This window comes from Sabethes cyaneus, chromosome 2 (assembly GCF_943734655.1).
Source record: "Sabethes cyaneus chromosome 2, idSabCyanKW18_F2, whole genome shotgun sequence".
Classification (NCBI taxonomy): domain Eukaryota; kingdom Metazoa; phylum Arthropoda; class Insecta; order Diptera; family Culicidae; genus Sabethes; species Sabethes cyaneus.
The window spans coordinates 207086662-207111393 of record NC_071354.1 but is presented as its reverse complement, the minus strand read 5'-3'; the positions used below and the strand labels follow the sequence as shown (position 1 = coordinate 207111393).

Here is a 24732-nt window from a genome sequence, read left to right as displayed (position 1 = left end):
GCAAATGTTCACGCCGATCGGTTCAGTAGTTTTCAATTCTAAAAGGAACATAGGGACAGACAGACAGACAGAAATCCTTTTTATAGGTATAGATATATTTTCCAATATATGGGTCATCACAAGGGGTCGGTCACTCGGCACAGCCGTTTTTATGTTAGGCGACTTAAAACGAGCCGAACTGTGCCGATGCTGTACCGAAAGTGCCGAACTGCAAGACTTGTTAAATTCGTTATAATCGGATAGATCTGCCAACCGTGCGAGATGATTTTGACAACTGGCAGTGCTCCCATTTCATATGAAAAATTGAACCGGAGGTGTGTAAAGCCCTATAAATGTTATTTTTATAAGGCTTTAGAGGTGTGCCGCTTGATATCTCTGCAGTGCCGCAGCACTATGTGCTGAGTGTCCGACCACATGGGTCATCACGTCCGAGAAGTGACCGAGAAAAAGTTCAAACGTGTAATCGACCTTCACGGATTAGAACCAAATTTTGCCAGATTGTTCGTTTTCAGTCAGGAAGTAAAAACCCAAAATTTGGTACCGATCGGACATTCCCTCGATTAATGGAAGCACCTCCATTTTTAAGAAAAATACCCTTTTTGTCATACCTCGGAAAATATTAGGTTTAGAAAGCCACTATTTTCACATTTTCAAAGGAAATTACCCAAAGAATTCGAAAAGGATATTATTTTTGAGCACCAGTGCTGCCAAACATTTTGAACTCAATTTGAAAACTAAATTTACATTTTTCTCTCAATGAAGACAATTTGATCTAAAAAATTCCAACTTTATCGTGTTTCGCAGATTTTTTCACACAAGAATCACTCATCGCCCTGAGGTATTCTTTGCCGATGCCGTGATATAGCGTTTTAAAGCAAGCAATTCCCCATTTTTTATGTAAAACTAGGAGCAAAATAACTATTTCTTGAAGCAGTGATTTTCTACGCAATGTAAAAATACTTTGACATATCGGGAAAGCATTTAAACAGTATATAACATATATACATTAATGTACTTCCTAGGTCTGAGACCATTTGTATATGTCTCGCAAAACCTTCGCTGAACTTGTTCCAGACAAACAGAAATTCACAGCCTTCATCGTTCCTTGCAGAAAATGGTCGGGCTGTCCCTTTGTTTCAGTTCATCATCCAACGCCACTATCTTTGACGGACCATACCATTCGTTCCCATTCCCCACCCATATGCATAGTAGCAAGTAGCAAATTCCATCGATTCCATCCTATCATTTTACATCGAAAGCAATTCATTTCTCCCAGCTCTCAGGCAATCCGTCAATGATTCATTACTACATTTTCTTGAAAATTGAACTACTGCCCAACAAGTGTGCCATGTGCCATCAACGCAAATAGGTGGTACTCAAAAAGACCCAAGTCTGATGAACCATATTATCATGCATCAAAAACACTCTGCGTTGCTTTTTTGGAATTTCGGCTGGTAGGGTATGTTGCTGCTTCGTCGTAATTGCCTATTCTCGTCCTATCCTACATAAATTATTAAAAATATCAGCATTTTTATGACACACAATGCAAAACTAGTTATTCCCTAATATTTTAGTTTGTTGTCTATCATATGCGATCAATCAAAGTGAGCTGAGATCTATTTAAATGCTTTTTATCATTAAAGAAGTCCTACCAGCCAAATTTCCTACGTTTTCTCGTGCGACGAAAAAGAAAATGTCGACTAATCGTTTTAATTTCCGTCATTCATAAATGAAAATAACTTACGCAAGGCATTGTCGTTATTCTACAGCTAGGAAAACTTGCCTGACCTGCAGAAATTTTGCAGAATAATATTTGTCATGCCGTCCTACACAAATACATGCGCGCTAGCTTCGTAAACATTGTTGTGATTTTTAGCTCGGACGATGAAAAATTGATGGACGGATTTTAAAACGGTACGACGAATTTAAGAAATAAAGTCATTTGCGTAATTTCAATAATATGCTTTAATAATCGCTTTTCAGTGATTTCAAAGTTAACGGATCGGAAGTTAAGTATGTTTTAGTCAAATCAGCACAAGAACTTTTGGAGTATTCATTAAATCCATCCAACAAATGATGAAAATTAGAACGGATTTACTTACTACGACGAGAATTAGAAATAAACCCTATGTCTCGCAAAAGCTTCGCTGAATTTGTTGTTCCAGTCAAATAGAAATTTACAGCCTTCATCGTTCCTTGCAGAAAATGGTTGGCCCATTATTTTCAGTTTATCATCCAACGAAACCATCTTTGACGGACCATACCATTCGTTCAAATTTCCCACCCATATGCATAGTAGCAATCAATCGTTCCATCGATTACATCCTATGATATTCCATCGAAAGCAATTCATTTTTCCCAGCCTCTTGCAATCCGTTGATCCGTTCTTCTTTATAAGCAAACCATTGCTACAATAGATCAAAATAATGGTCGCAGTGATCAAACCTTCCGACAAAAAAATATAAGCAAACCACTCATCAAACCATTTTCTTGAAAATTGAAACGCTGCTCAACAAGTGTGCCATGTCCCATCGATGCAAATGGTGGTAAAGGTGATACTCAAAAGAACCCAAGTCTAGGGAATCATGCATCAAAAACACTTTGTGTTGCTTTTTTTTTTGGCATTTCGGCTGATATGTATACAGAGCTCAATTCAAATTGAACGGCTGTTGATGGTAGCACTCAGTATTCAGTAACAGATTCGCCCGGTTTGAGTTGGTCATAGTAGATAAAACGCTTCTGATCTCACCAAGCACAAAGCATTATCTCTCAATTGTAGCGATTTGGTAGTCCATCCGATGTTGATGGTTCCCTTGAACTTACCCAAGATTTTTGACGCTTGAGGCACTAGAAATAACTCCAACGAAAAAATGAATTGCTTTTGTACCTACCGAGCAGCATTCGTGCTGTCCTTCATTCTGCTCATGTGGAACCAATTTCCTGATCTACTTTACCTTTATCATACCCATAAACGTACAGAGATTGGAGTTAGCTTCTTAAGTCACATTCAATTGATCCGCGAGTTTATTGTTGCGTTTGAGTATCATCTTCGTCCAAAAGTACTTACAGTTCGCTGTACTCGAACGTTTTTGGAGGTTTTCCACTCACGTCGTCTCTCACGTCAAAATCACCGCTTTTAAATTTGTTGTACCACTCAAAGCACTGTGATTTTCCACGAGAATGTTCAACGTAATTTTCGACAGGCATCCGATGCGATTCTACAGCAGTCTTCATTCGCGGTAGCAGAAAATCAATGCCTGAAAATCAATCAACCTGACATGTGCAGAGACGAGGGAGGAAATCTAATCACAAACGAGCACAAGTGGAAGAAATTCTTCAATGAACCCGAATGGCGAATTTGTTGGTCGAAGACGGAACGGAAGTAAACCTATGTCCTAGCACCTAATTTCCAAGAATTCAAACGAGAAATCGGATTGCTGAAGATTAACAAAGCCACTGGCAAGGACCACCTACCGGCAGAACATTATAAATATGGCCGTCGAACGCTGACAACGGCTCTACACTAAGTTATTTCAAAAATTTGGGAGAAAGAAAGCCTACCGGAGGAATGGATAGAAGGAGTGGTTTGTCTCATCTACAAAAAGGGTGATCGGTTCGACTGCTGCAACTATTGCGGCATAACGCTGGTAAACACTGCCTACAAGGTACTCTCTTAGAACCTGTTACATCAGCTGTCACCGATAGCACAGGGTTTCATTGCAAATTACCAAGCGGACTTCACGAGGGCCCGCACAACTACGGACCAGATTTTTACAATCCGACAGTTCTTGTCGACAGATGAATGTCGAGATAAAACATGCCCATGCATCACATCTTTATTGATTTCAAAGCAGCATACGATACAGTCGATCGAGGCCAGCTTTGGCAGGTAATGCACGAACACGGTTTTGCGGATAACGGATAACTGACGAAAATGATCAGAACTATATTGGATCGAGTGATGTGTTTCATGCGCATCTCGGGACTCTCGAGTCCCTTCGAGACGCGGCAAGGGTTGAGACATGGTGACGACTTTTCTTACATGCTGTTCAACATCGCTCTTGAGGGGGTGATCCGACGAGCGGGCATCGAAACGAGAGGGATGATTTTCACCTAGGGTATCCAACTCCTAGGCTTTGCAGATGACTTTCATTTCATAACCAGGAACTTTGCGTCGGCGAAGGCAATCTACATCAGACTGAAAGTGGAGTCTAGGAGGATTGGACTACAAATAAATGCCTCGAAGACCAAGTACATAAAATGAAGAGGCTCAAAGGAAATAAACGCTTGCCTTCTAAGGACGGTAACCGTTGATGATGAGTTCGTGTATTTGAGATCGCTGGTAACCCTGGACAACACCAATAGTAACGAAATCCAGCGGCGCATTCAAGCGGGAAATCAGGCCTACTTTACCCTTCGTAAAACGCTACGCTCAAGAAGCATACGCCACCGTACGAAGCTGACAATGTACAAAGCCCTTATTAGACCAGTACCTCTTTATGGACTTGAAGCCGTGACACTGCTCATGGAGGACATACGCGCCCTTGCCGTGTTCGAGCGGAAGATACTGCGAACAATATTTGGTGGAGTACAAACTGAAAGCGGAGAGTGGCGGAGACGTTTGAATCACGAGCTACAAATAGTGCTTGGAGGGGTTCCCATCGTACATCTAGCGAAAGTCAGTAGGTTGTGGTCAACCGGACACGTCGTAAGGATGACGGACAAGTGTGATGAAAACAGTTTTCTTCAACAATCTTACCGAAAGTGATTTGCGACTTCTGATGCGACAGCTTCAAACAGCACGAGCCACCCCGGCTCTAGGTTGCTGACAACGACGATGACGACGACGATGACGACAACGATGACGACTACAATGACGACGACTACGACGAGAAAATCAATGCTGGCTGCAAATCATACTTTCTTAGTTATTTATTATTCATGTTGATCCGCTGGAGTAAATCTGGGCATACGAGCATCTAAAATATCAGCGAAGGTCTTTGCACAGAAGGCGTCGCGGCGTAGCTGAAGCGTGTCAAACTACCGAAAAATTCATCCTTTTAATACACGGATCCTTAGTATGTTTCATAGAGTGCTAATCATTGGATCTTTTAATATAAAACCACTCTATTTATACGTTTTCTTTTACCGTCATTTATAGATAGTAAGTTCTCTACTGATATAAATGATATCATTCAAATCAATAAATAATTTTATCTATCATTCCAGACCGTTGATTGCATCAAGTGCAAATAGCCTACTTACAATCGGTAGTATTACATCCCTTCTTGCGGCTCATTCAGTCAAAAAGAACATTGAGAAGACATTACCAGCCTACAACTGTGCATGGAACCACTGGATGTCCTGGAACAGAAAAGCCGAACAGTAACGAAAGAGACCAACTAAATCCCACGGGAATCGATATCGTGATTGGTTCCTGTTACAAAGTAAGACACACACACACACGGCCACAGCGTATAGGAAGAACGGAATCCTTCCACAGCACAACCGCACCGCCATGCTGCCGAGTGACATTTTAAACATCGTCGTGGTCGGAGATGGTACCGTGGGGAAAACTTGCCTCCTGCATGCCTACACGGATGAATCGTTCACGATCGAGTACATTCCGACGATGTAAGTGGTTTGCGATTCTTGTGCCGTCTCTTTCTCTGTTGCCTGCTAGAAGGAACTGAATCTTGCTAGACGTGTCGAAATTTGATTGCTATCAATTAGGTTATTTATTTGAAATCAAGAACCAGGTGAATAGTGATTGGACAGAAGGTGACATGTGGGTAAAGCGTGCACTATTAGTGAATGTTTGACGGTAGATTGCACCAAAATTCGGTTTTCCCAATTCGTAGTGCTTCTGACGAAATGTTCGAAACGTCATCACTGATAACCGTGATAACGTATATTTCTTTCATTCCAGATACGATAAAGGATCGATAGACTTGATACTAAATGGAATCAAATATACTATACAGCTGCACGATACCGCAGGTCAGGAAGACTACGAACGAATTCGGCAACAATTTTACAAACGAGTGAGTATTTACTTTATCGTTTTCATACGAGATATAAGTTTATCCCTGTTGTGATATTCTACTCATGCTACATACTCTACACAAACAGTTATACAAAGAAAATAAAAGAGATTGCTAAAAAAAACTTTACCCTTTTGTCAACAGGCCAACTGCTTCCTACTGTGCTACGCTATCAACAGTCGGACATCCTTCGAAAACATCACCGCCAAGTGGTTACCAGAACTAACCGCAAATCAACGGGTTCCCATCGTTCTAGCTGGTATGCTGCAACATAAAAAAAAACTGAATCTGAGCTTCTGTAATACTAATTTTCGATAATATTTTCCTCTCTCATCGCTCACTGAACAATAATAATCAGCCACCAAATTAGACCTCCGAAGAAACATTAGCAGCGAGATATCGACCCGGGAAGGAGAACAACTGTCCCGTAAAATGAATGCCAACTCATTCGTGGAATGTTCGGCCAAAGAAAATATAAATATAAAACTAGCTATCGAGGAAGCCGTACGGGCCTGTCTTCTGGGAGTTCCCCAGCCACCGGAGGAGGAGAGCTGCTGGACCAGATGTTGGCCACTATAGACTTTAAAGCGGTGGGAAATCTTTCCTTATCTATTCAATCGTTATTCGTTACAATTACATTGTATTTTATCAAAGTTTACCTTTTATTTAACAAACAACTTCTTACCAGGTTTTTATTTCTATCTAACTTAGGATTAATATAAGAACACACATGTTGAAGTAGAAAAGTGAGTTAAGTCTTTCTATCTAATATAATCGTTCGAACGGAAAATCCGGTTAATTTGCCGACAAATTTCAACTGAGCTCAACCCCCTTCACTAGCATTGAAACTTATTTTCTTATAAACAACCTAAGCAAAGCGAATTAAAACTCATGAAACATTCAACACTTTACCTAAATCCGAAAAGTATTCAACTCGGGGAAAAACATTGCATTGGCAAAACTCTGGGAGCTCAAGTCATAAATCGCTCGCTTGCATCTATTATAACGGTATTATAGCGGGCATACTTACGAGTGCCTTCGTCCGAAAGTAAAGGAAACGCAAAAGCTTCTTCGTGAAACCTTTCCGGCAGATTGTCATAAAAGCGGATGTCGCCTTCTCCAGAAAGAAAATATGAATTAAGTAAAGAGTATAATTTACATACGCTGCTGTGAAAAGAAAAAGGATGTGCGGCGGCGAAGTTGACGGCGGGCGGAGCCTTGCTAACGTTCCGCTGCGGCCAGGCCGCATTATTTTCCTCTTGTTCTTTGCGATAAATCGCGCAAACAAAGAGCAAAGCGAAATGAAATGAAAATAATTTGAATGGGAAATGAGGCGTCCCTTGTTTGTTTCATGCTGTACTGAGCACGCAAAGGATCTGCAATTCGATTCATTTTGATATCTTTTTGCCCGCACTCCAGTCGTCGCTGTCGTCGTCGGCGGAAGCCAAACAAAAACTAATGCCACGCTGCCGTTTTCTGTAAATGCTTTCGGGCTGGTGTTTGATTGCCTTTCATCTTCTCTAACCAAGCGACTTCTTAGAAATAATAATAGAAGAAAACGAATTGCCTGTGTGCCTGTGTCAGGATGGAAGTATATCTAACAGTCGTCAATCTGAGTTCTTATAGGTAAGAAATTGCAATTCACGAACGCTCGAAACTCTCGTTCACAGTAATAATAATAATGATGATAAGAAATGGTAATATCGTTAAGATGTTGCAAAAACATCACCGTGAGAGTCGCAATCATTCACACATACCAACGCGGGCAATCATCCAAACTTTACAGACTAGTTGATTGAAACGGATGAAATCTCATTACAGCTCATAGCTGCCGTCGGTGGATCCGTTTCTGGGGTGACATCAGGGTGCTATCACCGTAGATCGGTGATCCCGATGGGCTGCCACTGGCGCTGCTGGGGAAATCCGCCCCCGATAGCGGTGTTGTATTATGGCTTAGATTAGCTGAAATGAGAAAAAAACATGAGATTAGATCGATGCACTTTGCTCTTCTACCAAAAAATATAGAATTTATTTTATCGTCAAAAGTAATTATTACAAATTGCGACGTTATTCCCCGGGGAAAAGCAATTTGTTTGCCACAGGGAGTTTCCAGAAAAGCTCCAAGTCAATCAATTTTTATTTCCCACTAATGGCCCTCTCCTCATCGACTGTGCGCTAGTTTATGGCTGTAAATTCACTCCGCTGTAATGGCATGGCAGCCAAGCGCCGGGGTTGTTGGGTCCACAAAGCAGACATCACGAAGGAACCAGCCTCTATTCTGCTGGAACCACGAGGCAAAGGAAAATTGTTCAATGCCCGCTAGGGATGTATTTACAAATTTGTTACCCATCCGTCAAACATCAATCAGGAGCAGCCGTATTCCGATCATCAAATAAACGAGCCGGAAGATGATGAAGCAACATTTTCTCCCCGGAAGGACACGATGCGGTGCGTGACATTTGTTAACAAAAAATCTAAAACATTTTCGCACGACTCGATTTTGAATGGAGATAAATCAAAGCAGAGATTTATATGCAGTCGGTATTGCCAGTAAAAGATATTTTAATTAAATGAAGCGCTATTCATTGCTTTCAAAAATGCAGAATATAGACCAAATGGACGGTACCCTCGCAGTGTTTTAACAAATAGTGGTGCAAATCACGTTCCAACCAGAATTTCAGGAAGCAAATGAATGCTTGCAAACACTCCTAGTACTTCCGAACACAGTTTGATTCTGATCAAATGTATTCAATGGGTATTCAAACCGGCAGAATGGATATCTGATGAATCCGATTAAAATCTAGAATATATGTAGGTAAAGTTCGTGAACAGATTCTACATGCGTTTTTCTACCAGATAAATTCAGCTTTTGGATAAGTGCAAACTGCATCCATTTGACCTGGTTCAAAAACGGTCTCAAAACTATTATCCGGTTTATAATAAAAATTTAAGCACAATTTTAAGATTTTATTTATTAACACAATAAATCCCGCTTCTAATGTTGTATGTGACAGCTAAAGCCATCCCCGTAAATAAACTCGCCGATAATTCCGTAAATCAAACGCTGCTCAGTAAAAGTGACCGGAAAAAGTTTTCCACAAAAAAAAAAGTTTCCTCCTCTGTGACAACAAGCCCCCACAGTCACAGACGATACTAGCTCGTGCAAGCACCGTCCCACCGCCGCGCCGTCGGATCTCGGAACGCCATACCAAAAAAGCTCTAATTTACAAACCCATTCAGTTTGATTACGAGAAGCTGGAATTTGATTGATTGATTTCTGCCTGCCTGAACGGCACTGGCTCGATGACTGCCACCAATGGCGTAGCAAGAAATTGATTCCTGAGGGGTAGAAACGTAACAACCCTCAGCTTAGTCCAATAGCTGTTCTAAATTTTGTTGAGTCCGATGGAAGGGTCTCGTCGCTACACCCGCGCCGCGACTGCAATCCTTGTGTTCAGCAGCAGTAGGTATATGATATGAAGCTCATCGCCGCGCCGTCGTTGCTAGCGGGAGTAAATTTTCATTTTGTTCAAAAGAAAAAAGCTCAATCCGCCGAACCGAAAAAAAACGGTACGGCTAAAAGTTGCCTCATTTTTTCCAACCAACCATGTAAAGCCACCGAACCAGCGAATAAAAATCCAAATGAATCACAAGGTCCGCGCTAAAATAATCAATTTAACGCTTTTGCTGTGATTTTTTTTTTGCTGCTCAGTCCCCCCCTTCCACCAGGAAGGGTCATTGGTTGCCACGTTTGCAGGTATACACGTACGTAGCGGTATAATTTAATGAAAACGTGATAAGTGAAATTCGAACAAACCGAAGCGTATTTTTCCCAATGAAACTCATTATTAGAGTACGCACTGAGCTTTACCCGCAGGATTTGTTTGTGCAAACCAAACATATGAGCACATTGAGAGCGAAGTTTTTGATACAATGTGTCAATTACAGCCTTCGAAAAATATTATATGAAACAGTTTTGGATACTTTAATTAAAAACGCCTTTCTGGGTAATTTAGAAATAGCACAGTTTATGGATTATACGACTTTGGTTACGAACCACTTTAGCAAACATAATACCTACCATACTTATCAATAATTACTAGCTCAACCAATTATCTATGCGGATACCAAATTGTCTGTAAATTTTGTAAATTTTATCGACAAAAATATGACAACTTTCAAACCGGTTAAGAATACTCCCAGTTCGGTAATAAAAATTGCAGGAGCCCTAAAAACTCTACAGATAATACTGAAGGTACCCATTTCTTTAGTGGTCGACACACTTAACTCAAGATGCTAAAAACACTCTGGTAACACTCACAGGATTACACTGACGATGTAGTTGACATCGTTGTCGGTAAAAAGTGTAACGCATGCAAGCGCCCTTCAACACCGCCAAACTATGATACATTTTAAAGGAGCTCACCTCAAATTCTGCAAGCAAAGCAGTCATACTTTTTACTAGGCGGAGGCTAATGAATAGTGTCGAGCCAAGCATCAGTAACGATGTCAAACACTACGGATTTCTTCTGAACAAAAAAGTGACGAAGTGGCACACTCAGCTACACGATGCTGTATGAAAGTAAACCACAGTCTGTTCCGCTTTACTATTGGATTTAGCCTTTTCTTTGGAGCAGAGGTATTCAACAATGTTTGTTTTGTTTTTACTAAAAATCTTTACTCCGCAATAAAAAAAATTAAAAAAAAAATGTTTTGTATCAAACCGTTTCTACACAACTTAGGATACGGGAGGGTATTTTCAGCATGTTTCTAAATTGAGCCTATTTGCCTTTTCTTTCGAGAAAAAAAATTCTTTGCCGACATACAATTTTAATATGTTATAACTATTTTCTGAAGACCGTAAGTAATCTACTTTTTTTAAAAGAACGGCAAAACCACCTTTTCTTCTACTAGAACGAGGTCATAGGCCGAAAAAATAGATGCAATCGCTTAATGAGCCGAAAATACCCTCCCGTGCCCTAGTTTTGGAGTCCCAGTCATCTCCTTGTGCTCTTCTGTTTATAATACATAGCTAGCCTGTATGTATAGATCTTTTGGCAAATTATGCCTTTGGCATAACAGTCTTTTGGCATAAAATTTTTTTGGCTTAACTGATAATTTAGCCAGATTTTGATGTTTAAGACTTGCATACAAGAGGCAGTAATTATGTTTTTTCACAAGACGGATTCATGCGAGGACTAAAGAAAAACAACTCGTAGTCGACCTCGACAAACGTGATTTCTGGGGGGCCTGGATGTGGGCTACCCCCCCCTCCTACAATTCCACGGACACCGAGTACTCTCCGCCAGATCTCGCTTCACCTGGTCTAACCAGGTCGTCTTCTTTGCAGGGTAGTTGCCCGGCATTCCTGCAACATGGAGGGTGGCCACAGATCTCCTTCCAAAAACTTCTCGACTTTTTCCCGAAATTTTCCCGATCGGATTGGAGCTTTTCCCGACAAAAATTTCCTTTGTATTTCTGTTATAAAATAAAGGTGACATATGCTGTTTATATTGCAGAGCAAAGCTCAAGGATCGAAACTATCAATCATTTGAACTGCAGGAAATTTATGCTCCTCATGTAATTAAATCGTTCAGCTTTTATATTCCCTTTCAACAAACTTTATTTATCATCGAAGTGAGAAAAGATTTTTCAGTATTAGACATTGGAGCTTTGGACGGGCTCCAACCAAAGCTACTAAGACAGCAGCCAGGGGGGCTCTGTAGTCGCAAGGTTACCGAGTCTGCTTTGACAAGCGAATGATCGTGGGTTCGAATCTTAGTAGAATCAGACCATTCGATGTCAAAGTGACTTTAGCATGGGTTTATTCTCAGGCCCCTCATCACCCTTCCTTCATGCTGAGTTCTACATTATCCCGAATACGCTTCTTATGGTTAGTATACTGGTATGAGGACCTATTGAGGTAATGGTTTTAAATCTCATGAGGACTCACCAGTTCTAACTATAACGAGGTGAAACAGGTTTGGTATAGTAGGACATGCATCGAAGCAAGAGTAAAACCCTCATACACATTAGCACGCATAAAAAAAATATATAAGCTTATCGTTTATTCAATAACGAAAAAGCACAGAAATGGAGTGCAGAATACAGCATACACCCGGGCAACATTACAATAGATCAATAACGTTGTGGTCAAAGTGATAAGCCCATACAAAAAAAAAGACAGCAGCCCATCAACGATATGCCAAGGCGGAGAAGGCTGTTAAGAAGTCTTGCAAACGGGACAAGAGAGCCAGGGTCAACTATCTAGCTGCTGAGAGAGAAAAGGCCACTACCAAAAGACCTATCATTTTATTGCAGTCAGTTCATTAGTTTGAAATTGAAGTAACAGTCAAAATTACGCAGTTCAGCCGAGATGCTAAAAGCTTACCTAGTATTGTCGCCGCAAATAATATTTTGCAAATTTCGAATTATTCCAGTCGACTGGATGATACCTTGGTAAAAGTAAAAGTCACCAAGAGAGGGAACCTATCTGAATGTGGAAACTTCTTTATCGAATCTAGGAGAAAATCGACGCTGCTCTTCGGCAATAGCTAAGAAGATTCCCTGCCGACCGATGTGTGGATCATGTCACGACTCTCCGTATTATGTTGGAGCAAGTCATTGAAATTCCGGGCTCTTCTTCTGATACTTATTGATGTCGAAAAAGCATTCGACCGAAACACGAAAACATATGGAGCGCACTAAGGCGTAGATGAGTTCCTGATAAGGCAGTCTATCTCATTGTTTTAGTGTAAATTGCTGCACGACACCCTCCTGTCGGACCCTATATGGGTTACTGCAGTAGGGAGGGACATATGATAGGGCTACATATGTACTGTCACCACAACTGTTCCTCGTCGTAAAGGACGAGATTTTAATTGGAGCCATTGGCAGTGAACCAAACCGAGGATTACTCTGGAGCTTTTAAACTATGGCCAACGACATTCTCTTGACAACTCCTAGGTATCAGGTCTCATAGTCAACGTCGCAATGACTAAGTCAGTGGGATTGAATATTAACAATCCATCCAATTTCACGGTAAGGAGACAAGAGGTTGAAAAGTTGGAAGGAAACACATGAATCAGGATGGCCAGAGGTTAGGTACTTTAAAATGCTCAACGCACAAATCAGATCACATTGCAGACTCTAATACGAATTTTCAATTTAAACGGGAAATTCGTTCTATTACCTGCAAGACGTGGTGCCTCACACTTGGATTTCCAATTCGGAACTCTATCGTCAATTTCGCTAGATAGAACCAAAGATTCATAAGCGTAAGTGGAGGAGAATCTGACACATATTTTGAGCAGGGGAGCGAACGAAATACACTCAGCAGGGATACAGAAACTAGATCTAGAGGCTACTGACGACTTGGCCTTGCCAACTGTATTGAGATTATTATTGGAAGCTCTCCTGGCGACAGGGAAAAACCTTGACAGATGACTGTCAACAGTTGAGAAACCAGACTTCATCCCTTTGTTCTGCCGAGCCCCAAGCCAAAGGACCAGCGCCTGTTAGACGTACGTCAAAGCCAATTGAAAAGCTGTACCCTCCACACACCACAATTACGAAAAAGCTGATACAGAGAGAGCCATACACTCACAGTTAGGGTGATTTATCTATTTTGGACAAGCGTTACGTCTACTCTATTTTGGACATTTTCCATTTGATTTTGCCGTAAAAGTCCAAAATAGAGTACGCGTAACACCTGTCCAAAATATATAGATCACCCTACACACGGTTTTCAGTTCGTCTTTGCAGGTGGAGAAAGTTCCTGGTACGAGGATTTCGTTCGGAGTCTACATATTCATTTGTCTCAGACTGACAGAGTTGTCAACATGCCTCCCAGATTCTAAAAAGGGATGCAACTTGAACATCTGTACGTGAATTCCTAAATTCCCGATTTATAACAATTTTTGCCAAATTTCCGACTTTTTCCCGACAAGTTCGAATTCCCGCTTTTCCCGAGGCCATCGTATCCGATATTGCCACCTTTTGGATAATGGGTTCGCCACAGAGCTGTGCGAGTTCATCGTTTATCTTCCGCCTCCATACTTCGTTCTCCTGTACGCCGCCGAAGATCGTTCTTAGCACTGGTCTTTCAAAAACTTCGAGCACTCGCACGTCCTACTCAAGCAATGTCCATGTTTCATACCCGTAGAGAACAACCAGACTAATAAGCGTCTAGCACAGGATACAAGGAGGCGTAGTCTGCTCGACCGCAATTACTTCTGAAGCTCATAGTAAGCACGACTTACGCTGATAATACGCCTCCGAATCTCACGACTGGTATCACTGTCAGCCGTTACCAGTGCGCTAAGGCAGACAAATTCGCCGACTACCTCAAACTCATCGCCATCGTTCATTATACTACTGCTCAAGCGGTGTCGTTCGGCCTCGGTTCCGCTGGCCAGCATGTACTTCGTTTTAGACGTATATACCTTTAACGCAATCATTTCTACTTCGTGCTTTGGTCTGGTGTACTGTTCAGCCACCGCCAGAGATGTTCTGCTGATAATCCATATCATCGACAAAGCAGATGAATTGACTAGATTTGTTGAATATCGTGCCCACGTGTTGATATCCGCTCGGTTCATAACACTTTGTAGCGCTATGTTGAACAGCAGGCATGAGAGACCATCACCTCGACGAAGCCCTCTGTGTGATACCAATGAACTTACCAATCCACCCGAAATCCGAACACAGCACTGTGTACCATCCATCGCAGATTTAATCAGTTTGATGAGCTTTCTGGGGAAGCTGTTCTCGTCCATGATTTTCCATAGCTCTTTCCAGTCGATGGTGCCCATCGTTGTCAATAGAAAGCCGCATATGATGGCTTTCAAATCAACGAACAAATGGTGCGTGGGAACTCTGTACACATCAATCGGAACGGGCTCGATGGGAATGAAAAATCGAAACGTATATTGGTTTGCACTGTAGGCGAGCATCATTTAGAACCCAAATTGAGTATCGACCACAAACCATTTCGACCTCATCATAGTTTGCAATAAATTGTCTGCAACATTCAAAAGATTTAGTTCTGTTAAAGATTTCATCTTCCATAGGTTCCATGGTTGGTGAACGGTTCGATAATGCTTAGCCTACTATCCAGCAATTGCTATCACTAGCTTCCCGTGGTACCAGCCGGAATACGAGGAACCTTAGCGGAGATCGGGTAACCAACCCCGGTAAAAACTAAGGTCGTATATCGACAGAAGAGAAGACACTTATGCGAACGTTGATTGTTTGTTTTTGTTTAATTAGCCTAACGTCTTATGACAAGGCCTGCGTAGCATAATTTCTTCATCTTTTTCGAACCATGACAGCTCGCCAGATCTCGCTCCACCTAGACTTCCACTTCGCTCGCTGTGCCCTTCTTCTTCTTGTTCCTGCTGGATTGGATGCGAAAACCATTCTTGCAGGATAGTTGTCCGGCATTCTAGCAACATGTCCAGCCCAACGTATCCATTCAGTGTAAACCACTTTCTGAATACTGAGTTCGCCGTCGAGACGCGCGAGCTCGTGGTTCATTCTTCGCCTCCATACAACCGTTCTTTTGCATGTCGCCAAAGACGGTTCTTAGCACCCGTCAATCAAAAACTCCGAGTGCTCGTACGTCCTCTTCTAGCAGTGTCTACGTTTCGTGCCTGTAGATGACAACTGGTCTAATTAGTGTTTTGTACATTGTGCACCTTGACAGCATCCACGTCGTCAGCAAAGCAGACAAACTAACTGGATTTATTGAAAACCGGGCTCCGCTTTTCGATCGCCGCTCGTCTTAAAACACCTTCAAGCGCAATGTTGAATAGCAGGCAGGAAAGACCATCTCCTTGTCGAAGTTCCCTGCGATTCTCACACGGTATTAAATCCCATCCGTCGTAGGCATGATAAGTCTAGTAAGCTTACCCGGAAAGCCGTTTTCGTCCAAAACTTTCCATAGCTCTTGTAGGTTTACACTATCATATGCGGCTTTGAAATCGATGAACCAAAGCGTGGGGACTCGGAATTCGCGGCACTTCTGGAGGATCTGCCCCAGGGTGAGGATTTGTTCCATTGTAGACCGACCCTCCATGAAGCCGGCCCGCTGCACAAAGCATTTGCGAGATTCGTTGAGTCTCTGATAGAACTTCCGTGTGTCGTGAAAGTGGTACAGCTGCTCGAGTTCTTCTCACTCCTTCTCCTCCTGATGGCGTTTCTTCTCCTGGATGAGTCGGGTTTACTGTCTCCGCTTCTGTTTGTTTCGCTCCATATTGACGGGTTGCTCACGCAGCATTTGTACCTGCGCTGCATTTTTTCATCCAATATCCAATAAGTGGCTTTAGCATGGGTTTGTTCTAAGGCCCCTCCAAATTCTACCTTTCTACTGAATTCTACGTTTACCAACAACGAAGCCTCTCAACAGAGCAATTTAATAGAATGGTACTTGCTTGAGGTGCGTAATGAAGTCAGTGTCGCGAGACCCGCACTCGTGTGGTTATTATAATTGTCTCAGAAGCGCGATCTCGTTTTAACGAACACACCTGCAGGAGCATTCACTATTAGATTAAGACATCTACAAAAGCTTCAAATGACCCATTTTTAATAACTAAACAATTTTGAGTCCGATGAAATTAGTTAACCAACAAACAATAAACAAACAAATCTAGTATAGATTGAAATTTCTTAAACATAGAGCACATACCTGGTCCAACATAGGGGGACTGCACGTTTGCACCACGTTTGCTCAATGGACTCTGGATGAACGGGCTCTGACCGCCCAAATTGTTGTAAGCTGACGGATTGTTGTCATTTTTGAACGGTGAAAACAGAACTAGTGAGGTCACACAGAAAAAAAAATTAAGGAAAGAAAACAACGAAACATTGCAATTACTATTCATGCGAGTATGTATACAGTTAAAAATAACTACATATTCTACAAACTGTGGTACAAATAGTACCTACATGATTAGGATTAGGATTACAGACAAGTTTTACTTACGTGTTGCATTTGGGTCGGCCACCTTCTGTCGCTGAGGGAAGCAAAACACGAACACTGTAATCACGGAAAGACGGAAATGTTAGCTAGAGAGAATTTTATTTCGTCGTTGTCTCGTAGGCAGAAACTTACCCCACACCGTGGCAGCTAGCACAATCAACGCGGATATGAGCAGCCCAAAATTACTGACGTAGCTTAGGAACAAGTTGGGCACGTTGTACAACGGCTGACTAGCGCATTTCCGCATCACCAGCGGAGATTGGATAGGAATCTAGGAAGAAGAAAAAGACACGTTCAATTATATAGCTACACGGCAACATAGGAATCTACAAGAGCTTACCTTAAGTTTCTGCATCGTAAGTGGTGAGTTGACACTGACGAACAGATCACCGCCGGACTCCAAAGAATAGGAGCTTAACAAGCGAAGCTTGTACTGAATCGAACCGGGCCCCTTCTGAACCATGCTGACCTCGAGCATTGATGGATTTGACGAGGCAACCTCTATCTTCTGAAGAACCTTATCGATGCCACTGACGGTTACGGTTTGCGAACCAACCTGCTCGATCGAAATGGCTTCCGGTTCGACAATAACAGCCGGAACTATTTTCAACGTAGTCGAGTCCGCCAGGCCGCTGGCCTGTAGACGAGCTTCCAGTTCGATGTTCAACTCGTTAGATTTGATTAAATTTGTAACTTCTTCGATGCTGGTTGTGAGTTCAATATCGCAAGTGTAGGCACCAATGGTTGAATCAAAGCTTGGCACGGTCTTGAAATGTTTTAAAATACCCGAAGAAGGGTTCTGCTTCGCAGTCAGCTTACAGCTGAACAAACCCGAAAAAGTACGTTCCACCCGCTCACCACAAACTGACACGTTCTGTGCAATTACATTTACGAACTTGTCCACTTGTTGGTGATTTTTAATCACCAAATGTGCTCGATATCGTTGTCCATTGAAAATGTCGTACGATTTGAAGAATTCGACTCGATCTGCCTCAAGTACGTTGATTGCAATTCGTAATCCACCAGATTGTCGATCAACGTGACTAATGTGAACCTTATCGTCTCCGCCTGTTCCTCGACGAGTAGAAATGACACGAGCTACTCCACTGGAGGAATCAATTCTCACCGCGCTTTCGTCTGAGCTGTGCCAATCAGCGATTGATCCAAGCAACGGGGATTCAAAACAGACAATATCCCCAACGGAAAAATCAGTTCTCTCGGGGAAAAGGGAAGTCGTTTCACCGACCACCAGTTTTAGGTAATCTTCACCGAACTTGACTCCGGTTTTATCCTTCAGGGAAATCAGCAACATATCCGAGGTTTCCCGAATCAATTCCAACGCAATTGTGAAGTTTGTTCCCGTCGTAATCAGTACGTTTCCTTTCTTCGAAAGCTTATGCTTTAGAGCACTGACATCTTCAAAGCCGTGGGAGAACTCGTTGCCCAAATTATCGTGCAAGGAAATTTTCAGTTTTAAGCTGATTCCTTGAGGAATGACGCTGTCCGATTGTTTCAGTTTTACATTCGCATATGCTAGTGAGGTTAGGATGTAATGGATATTTTTGACTTCCACCGGAATGGTCAGTGATTGATCGACTGAAGACGCAACAATTTGCACCCGACCAACGGAATCTCCACTGCGAACTAAGCCTTCCTTGGATACCTTCACGACTGTGCTGCTTCCCTCTTCCAGCTGATAAGTTGCATCGTCTAGATTGGTTTTAAGCTGAATTGTGCTACGCGGGGGAATAAGGATCGAATCGTATCGTATCACCTTCGGTGATTCCAATTCCAGGAGACGAAAAACTGTGACTTCAGTTCGTGCCGTCAGTTTTGCTCCTGTAGCAGTAACTAGAGTGACGTGTAGGATGGCTTTTCCCGGTGCCAACGCCCGCACACGAACTCCAATGGCGTCCTTTTCCCGGTATTCAACTCCAGCTTCCTGGAAAACCCCCTTCACATCCAGTACATCTTCATGGTCGGTACTCCAGTAGATTTTTATCGATTCCAGCGTACCCAGCACCAGCGGAGAAATTCCCGGTGCGCCCCAAACATGAGCCGGCATGACGGCACCGGTGCGAATTCGGTTCAGCGGCGTTTTAATTTCGATCGCGTTCAGTGGGATTACGTGTATGTTAACAACATCTTCCGACAGAACAATCTGCGCACCGGATGACGGGTTGACGGCAACGCAACGACCGACTACCTTTGAGTGACCCACTTTCAGTCCGGACACGAGACCGGATTCAACGGAAATGATGTCCTGATGCTGAACGGTGTAAATCAGATTGCCGTCCGGCGTTGGACCTCCCTTGGAGTACACCTGCAAGCTGCTACCGACAATTATGGTTGCGTTACGCGGATACAGCGTCAACGGGGGGAAAACCTGCACCGGAACCGGCGAACTGTCAATCTGTCTTTCCCCGGAGCCCGCACTGACTGCAATTTTAGTCTCACCAAGCTCCGATCCAGTAACAATGAACCTATAAATTCAAAAATATAGTGTATAAATATCTAATGATAAAGGCAACTTTTTGAAAGACTTACCTCACTTCCCCACCACCCAATCCGCTTTGACTACCAAGTGCCACGCTGAGCACGTTCGGGTTGTAAACGACATGATTTAGTTCGTAGATCTCCAAATTATCTCGGCGTAGCTCCAACAGCCGATCATTGCTGTCGTAAATTCGTGCAATAGCTTCAATTGTCTTGGTCTTTTCCACCCGATCCGGTGCTTGCAGCGTTATGCTGCCGATTGTTACTACCGAAATGTGCAAATAACTTGACTCCGTACTCAAACATTGATCCAGAATCTCCAGCTTCACCTCGCCGATCCGTTTCGGGGTGATAGCCAACTGACGGGTGGCGTCGTCATACTCTACCGCCACCACACCCGAATCCGATGCCTTGATGTCATAGAATCCACTTCCGTGGGCGATTTTTATGCGCTCTACGTTGCTGCGCGAAAGGAACAGCGTTATGTGCTCGTACGGAAGGAGGGTTTTATTGACCGACAAAAAATTCAACTCGTTTTCAATTACCGGTTTGACGAGAGGGCCATCAGTGGCTTTCTGAATACCAAAAGCGGGCGATTCGGGTTTGATAGCGAACGACTTCAGAACTTCGGCTCGGTATTGTGTGACTGTGGTTTTGATTTTGAAATTGGCACCCACCTCCGGAAGGGTCGTTAACAAAAAGTCTCGCTTTGGAATTTCCAATCCTTCGAAAAGATCAGTTTCTGTTTTCTGCTCGTAGGAAATCTGATCGGTGACTTGTTCGTGGTCAGCCAAAGTAAACTGCCACTCCAGGAGAAGTGAGGAAATGTTAGCAAGTTTCCGATTGTTCACGTCTAGAACTTCAATGTCAACCAGCAGTTGATTGTTGTCCGATTTAACGTGCATCATGGAGTTGCGTCGCTCCAGCGGACAGCTGGTTTTAACCTTATCGGTTGTGAACAAATTCACAAAGCGTGGCTTCACACAATAGACTTTTGTGACGAAATCCGTTATATACGGAATTACATTGGGCGCATTCAGTGTATTGAAAACCTCCAACCTCAGCTCGTAATCACCGATTTTCTTGCACAGCACCCGCAGAATGTGCTTATCCTGCGAAAATCCACTTCCCACCGAAACAACTTCAACACCTTTCTGATCCACCACCACCCGCTTTTGTAGTTCCGCTTCGGAATTGTAGATTTTTTCCGGTCCGCTGTGATAGAATAAATTTCTCGAAGCTCCAATCGGCAGAACCACTTCATTCTCTACCGGATTCAGGATCGCCAAGTCTTCGAACACATTCAAACTGATCTGGTCACTCAGCACCTTATCAAAGTACCGATAGGTTACTTTCAGATTAGTTTGTCCCACGGCGGTGGCCTTAAGATACAGCAACCGACAAGCCTGATCCGCAAGCGAATCCTTCGGATTTTTCTTGGTCGCATCCAAAACAAAAATCTGGCTACTGAACTCCAGCTCAAAGTTCAAATTGTCACAGCTTGTAAATGGTTTCTGGACTCCATCATGGTCGGCCCACAGTGCCACATGAACCTGAACATAATCTCTCACCACCGTTTCGAAGTTATACCGCACTACGCTCAGCTTTGTGGGAGGCAAAAAGACAACTTGAGCAGCCACGGACAGTTTGTTGTTTCGAGCCAGCGCAACCCGGACCTGAGTAACCTTAGAGGCGACTTCCGTTCCGGACACAATTCCACCTTTAACACTGTCCAGCCGAGTTTCGGCTAGACCGGTCTGCGAAACCGATATCAGCGAGCTGTCCAGACTAGTCCACAGATAAACACCGTCCCCTCCGGTAGCTGTGAATTGGATTTTCTGTCGGCGTAGGGCTGGATCGTACGGGATGATCACTTCCGGTGGATTGATGGCAAGCCGTCCATATACAATCAACTCTGCTTTGGCGTTTAGCTAGAAGAAAAAAGTAGACAATTTGATTGAAAATTCGGTTAGAAACTGGCATAAAAACATACCTTATCAAACCGACCACTAACGGGACTGCTTCCGGGCTTCAGCGTTTCTCCGGCAATACGGCTTCCGTTGGCAGTTCGGCTAATCGGAAAGAATAGCGTCTCATCAAAATCGGATTTGATCTGGTAGCGGGGCCCTAGTGTAATCTGATGATCATCCGCCGTGAATAAATCCAGTGCGATGTCATGACTTTCCCCTTCGACCGTTATCCAGTTGTAATGCGGCAGCAAATTGATAGCCAACCGGTGCGGATCGGCAATCGTAATTGAGGCCTTCGGTAGCAAAGCCTTGTTGGCTGACTGATCGTCGCCGGCCAAATCGTGGGGAACGTTACGATCGCGTAGCAACACAAACGTTCGTCCCAGTTTGAGACCTTTCGCTTCGTTGCCGCTAATACTAGCCAAACTCCGATCTTCCATTTCCAAATAGTACTGATTGTTCAAAGCAATCTCGTACAATTTTCCCTGTTTCAATTGCAGCACCTTAAAATTGACCGTATCACCAGTCAATATGTACACATCGCTAGGATCCAAAATCAAATTTGCTAAAACCATGATATTAACTTCCACGGGGGCTACATGACTGTACTCTGCATGCGGCAGCTTAGCCGTTACACGAGCCGACCCGGTGTTGATACCTTCCAGCAGCACCATATAACCCTGAACGCCTGCCAGTTCCAGTTTTTCAACTGCCTTCGGTACAACGTGAAATTTGCTTTCGGCAAACGACAAAAACCGAAGCACTTGACTCCAGCCGCTATCCGGTTCGCCATGTCGTGGATCCACCGCTCGATGCGACGCCAGCTGCCAGTTGAATTCAATTCCTTCCAACGTTGTGAAGGCATTACCCTGAGCATCTCGCGCCCATAGCTCGAACGTTTCCGGTGCTTCCTCCAGGTACAGTTCCCGTGTCGTCGTTAGCACTCCCAACTCGTAGATTACGTCCAAAATCACATCACAGCGAAGCACTTCTCCCGTAGCAAGATCCTCCGCCAGGACAATGGCAGTATTACGTCGTTTTTCTTTGTTGATAACCGTAACCACCACACGATAGGAACAATCATCAACCGAATCATCGTAGGCAGGAGCGATTTGAATTAGATCCAATCGAGATGAGGTCCTGTAATACAAATTAGTTAGTATTAAAACCAAAATTCAGTCAGTAATGTCTCAGGGTATGATATCATACATTTGTAACTGAATTTCATCACAAAGAATCGCAAGTAAGAATAAGGCACCTTACTCTAGACGAACGCGATGAGGTCATACGACATGAATATTCATGCCGTATTCTTAACCTGTTATCTTAATTCGCTGCCCAAATTGACACAGTTCAGTTTTAAAACTACCAAATTTCACTTACTTTTAAAAAACATCTATTTTTGACAAAACTCCTTCAGTACTCACCATTTAAAGCACCCTTTTTCGACTACCTCCAGGGTAAAGTTCACCGATATGTGATCGAACACGGGCAGTAAAACGCGTGGATAGTTGAGTTTGGTTGCTACCGTCCAGGAAAACTGCAGCAACAGCAGCCACAAGGCTGGCAAAGGCGAGGAAAATCGCATTTTCCCCCAAATCACCGTGTTTTCTTTACCAAATTTAATAATATTTCAACTCAAAATAGCAGAAAAATAACTTCACACTCCGAACTTTTCGTAACAACGCGTGAACACAGTTTGTGCGGCAAAAACGGTCTGTCTGCTGCGGTCTGCCTGCTGCTAGAGATGTAAACAAAACGGAAGATGACGGTTACAAAACCGCGAAGAGCAAGAACAAAAAGGAAATGGAGTGCCTCATTGGCCAAAATATTGAATCCCGGAAACCGGGCTTTTTTAATTTATTTTATTATTTTATTTAGAGTTCTGCACGTAAGTAAATGAATATTTTTTTGTGATAATAAATTATTACTTAAAAACTTTATTCATTCAAAAACACCCTATTGGCATATCTATCGAGCTGCAATGAGTGACAGCGTCAGGATCAGGATGTCCCGGCTCCCGGGCTCAAAATTTGACAGTGGGCCTAAATCAGACTGCTAGCAGTTGAGTGAAATCAATGACACACGGTGGTGAAGTGCTATTTCAAGAGCAACATTTCAAATAGGCCGAAATCAAAACTGACAGTTTCGAGAAAATCGATGTTGAAACTTGAGCATCATTTTTTAACTCCTTATTTGATATAAACAGTGTTGCTTAGAATTGAATGTCACATTATGATGCAAAAACATAATAGTTTAATGTGTAATGCAACAACTAGCAGAAAAAACATTGATTTACTTTGTAATTTGCAAAAATATGCGTTTGGCCGTTTTCGGATATAATTCGGTAATACGACTTTTTCATAAGGCTGATTTGATTATCAATTGTTGATGGGGCCTTTGACATGAGGCTTTTATTTACTGTCAGTGGTGATATGATTTTGGTGTTGGGCCGATTTTTAGACAGCGTTTCGCGTTTGGCCTTTTTTTTATCACGTTGTTTTGAAGTGCAATGGCTAGAAAAGGTTAAAAATTCGTAACTGGGACACCGATCAGCTTTATTATTTCTACTAGAAAAGTTGGAGTTTAATTTCATCGGCAAATCTGCCACCGTTGAACAGGTTTGTGAAGCGGGACGTGTTACCCGTGAGGTGCGGCAGTGCGGCAGTCGCTATTGGTAGTGTGAAGCAGCAGCAGTTCATTCATTTAGCATTTCTAACTCACCACAGCGTGCAAGTGCATCACGCCTTGGCAGTTCAGCGATAGTAAATGTCTCGGGAGCGCAACTAACGAACTCTGTCCGGTTCCTCCACAGGTGATATATATACAGCGAAATAGCTTTTTTCGTGTAAGCCGAAAAGTAACTTAAATTTTTGTTGCCGCGCAGGCTTAAATACTAAACATGTCGTGTCTGTGAATGACCGTGTTATTTATGCAGGTAGCATCATATTGTTTTGTTCGGTCGTCCGTCGAGTCTCTCGCGCAATTGTACGGCGGGATCATCTTCGCAGCAGCAACTGCAGAACTGGCTGTTTCTAAGATATTTAATTTGCACTGTTAACAATTGATTACCAACGGAAATTCAAAAATTGTGCATTTATTACTTACTAAACATACTTAACCGGAGATGGCCAGTGATTATTCGCCACTATGCGTAGAAATCCCACAACAAAAATAGGGCCGAATGCAAAACAAAACACAAACTGCGTATAGGCTTTTTCATACAGAAGGGCCGAAGCAC

General features: G+C 42.9%; 2 protein-coding genes across 2 annotated transcripts; one reads left to right on the top strand and one right to left on the bottom strand.

Moving 5' to 3' along the window:
- The first annotated feature begins 5518 nt into the window (after positions 1 to 5518).
- Positions 5519 to 6623, top strand: LOC128736586 (ras-like GTP-binding protein RhoL). The gene is made up of 4 exons (XM_053831076.1): positions 5519 to 5634; positions 5930 to 6044; positions 6189 to 6303; positions 6403 to 6623. The coding sequence occupies exons 1-4, from the start codon at positions 5519 to 5521 to the stop codon at positions 6621 to 6623; spliced, it is 567 nt and encodes a 188-aa protein (XP_053687051.1).
- An 84-nt stretch (positions 6624 to 6707) lies between these two features.
- On the bottom strand, positions 6708 to 23144 carry LOC128735037 (nuclear pore membrane glycoprotein 210). The gene is made up of 8 exons (XM_053829497.1): positions 22919 to 23144; positions 21515 to 22631; positions 19573 to 21452; positions 17366 to 19508; positions 17158 to 17296; positions 17029 to 17082; positions 16732 to 16860; positions 6708 to 8006 (listed from the first exon to the last, which is right to left on the bottom strand). The coding sequence occupies exons 1-8, from the start codon at positions 23077 to 23079 to the stop codon at positions 7867 to 7869; spliced, it is 5763 nt and encodes a 1920-aa protein (XP_053685472.1). The 5' UTR covers positions 23080 to 23144; the 3' UTR covers positions 6708 to 7866.
- Positions 23145 to 24732: the final 1588 nt, after the last annotated feature.

Excerpts from the sequence above, each read along its gene's own strand:
- LOC128736586 (XM_053831076.1), top strand. The coding sequence starts at position 5,519 with ATGCTGCCGAGTGACATTTTAAACATCGTCGTGGTCGGAGATGGTACC. Across the intron at positions 5,635-5,929 it reads ATCGAGTACATTCCGACGAT|ATACGATAAAGGATCGATAG; the intron begins GTAAGTGGTTTG and ends CTTTCATTCCAG. Across the intron at positions 6,304-6,402 it reads GGTTCCCATCGTTCTAGCTG|CCACCAAATTAGACCTCCGA; the intron begins GTATGCTGCAAC and ends AATAATAATCAG.
- LOC128735037 (XM_053829497.1), bottom strand. The coding sequence starts at position 23,079 with ATGCGATTTTCCTCGCCTTTGCCAGCCTTGTGGCTGCTGTTGCTGCAG. Across the intron at positions 21,453-21,514 it reads TTAGTGGTCGGTTTGATAAG|CTAAACGCCAAAGCAGAGTT; the intron begins GTATGTTTTTAT and ends TTTTTCTTCTAG. Across the intron at positions 19,509-19,572 it reads TTGGGTGGTGGGGAAGTGAG|GTTCATTGTTACTGGATCGG; the intron begins GTAAGTCTTTCA and ends TTGAATTTATAG.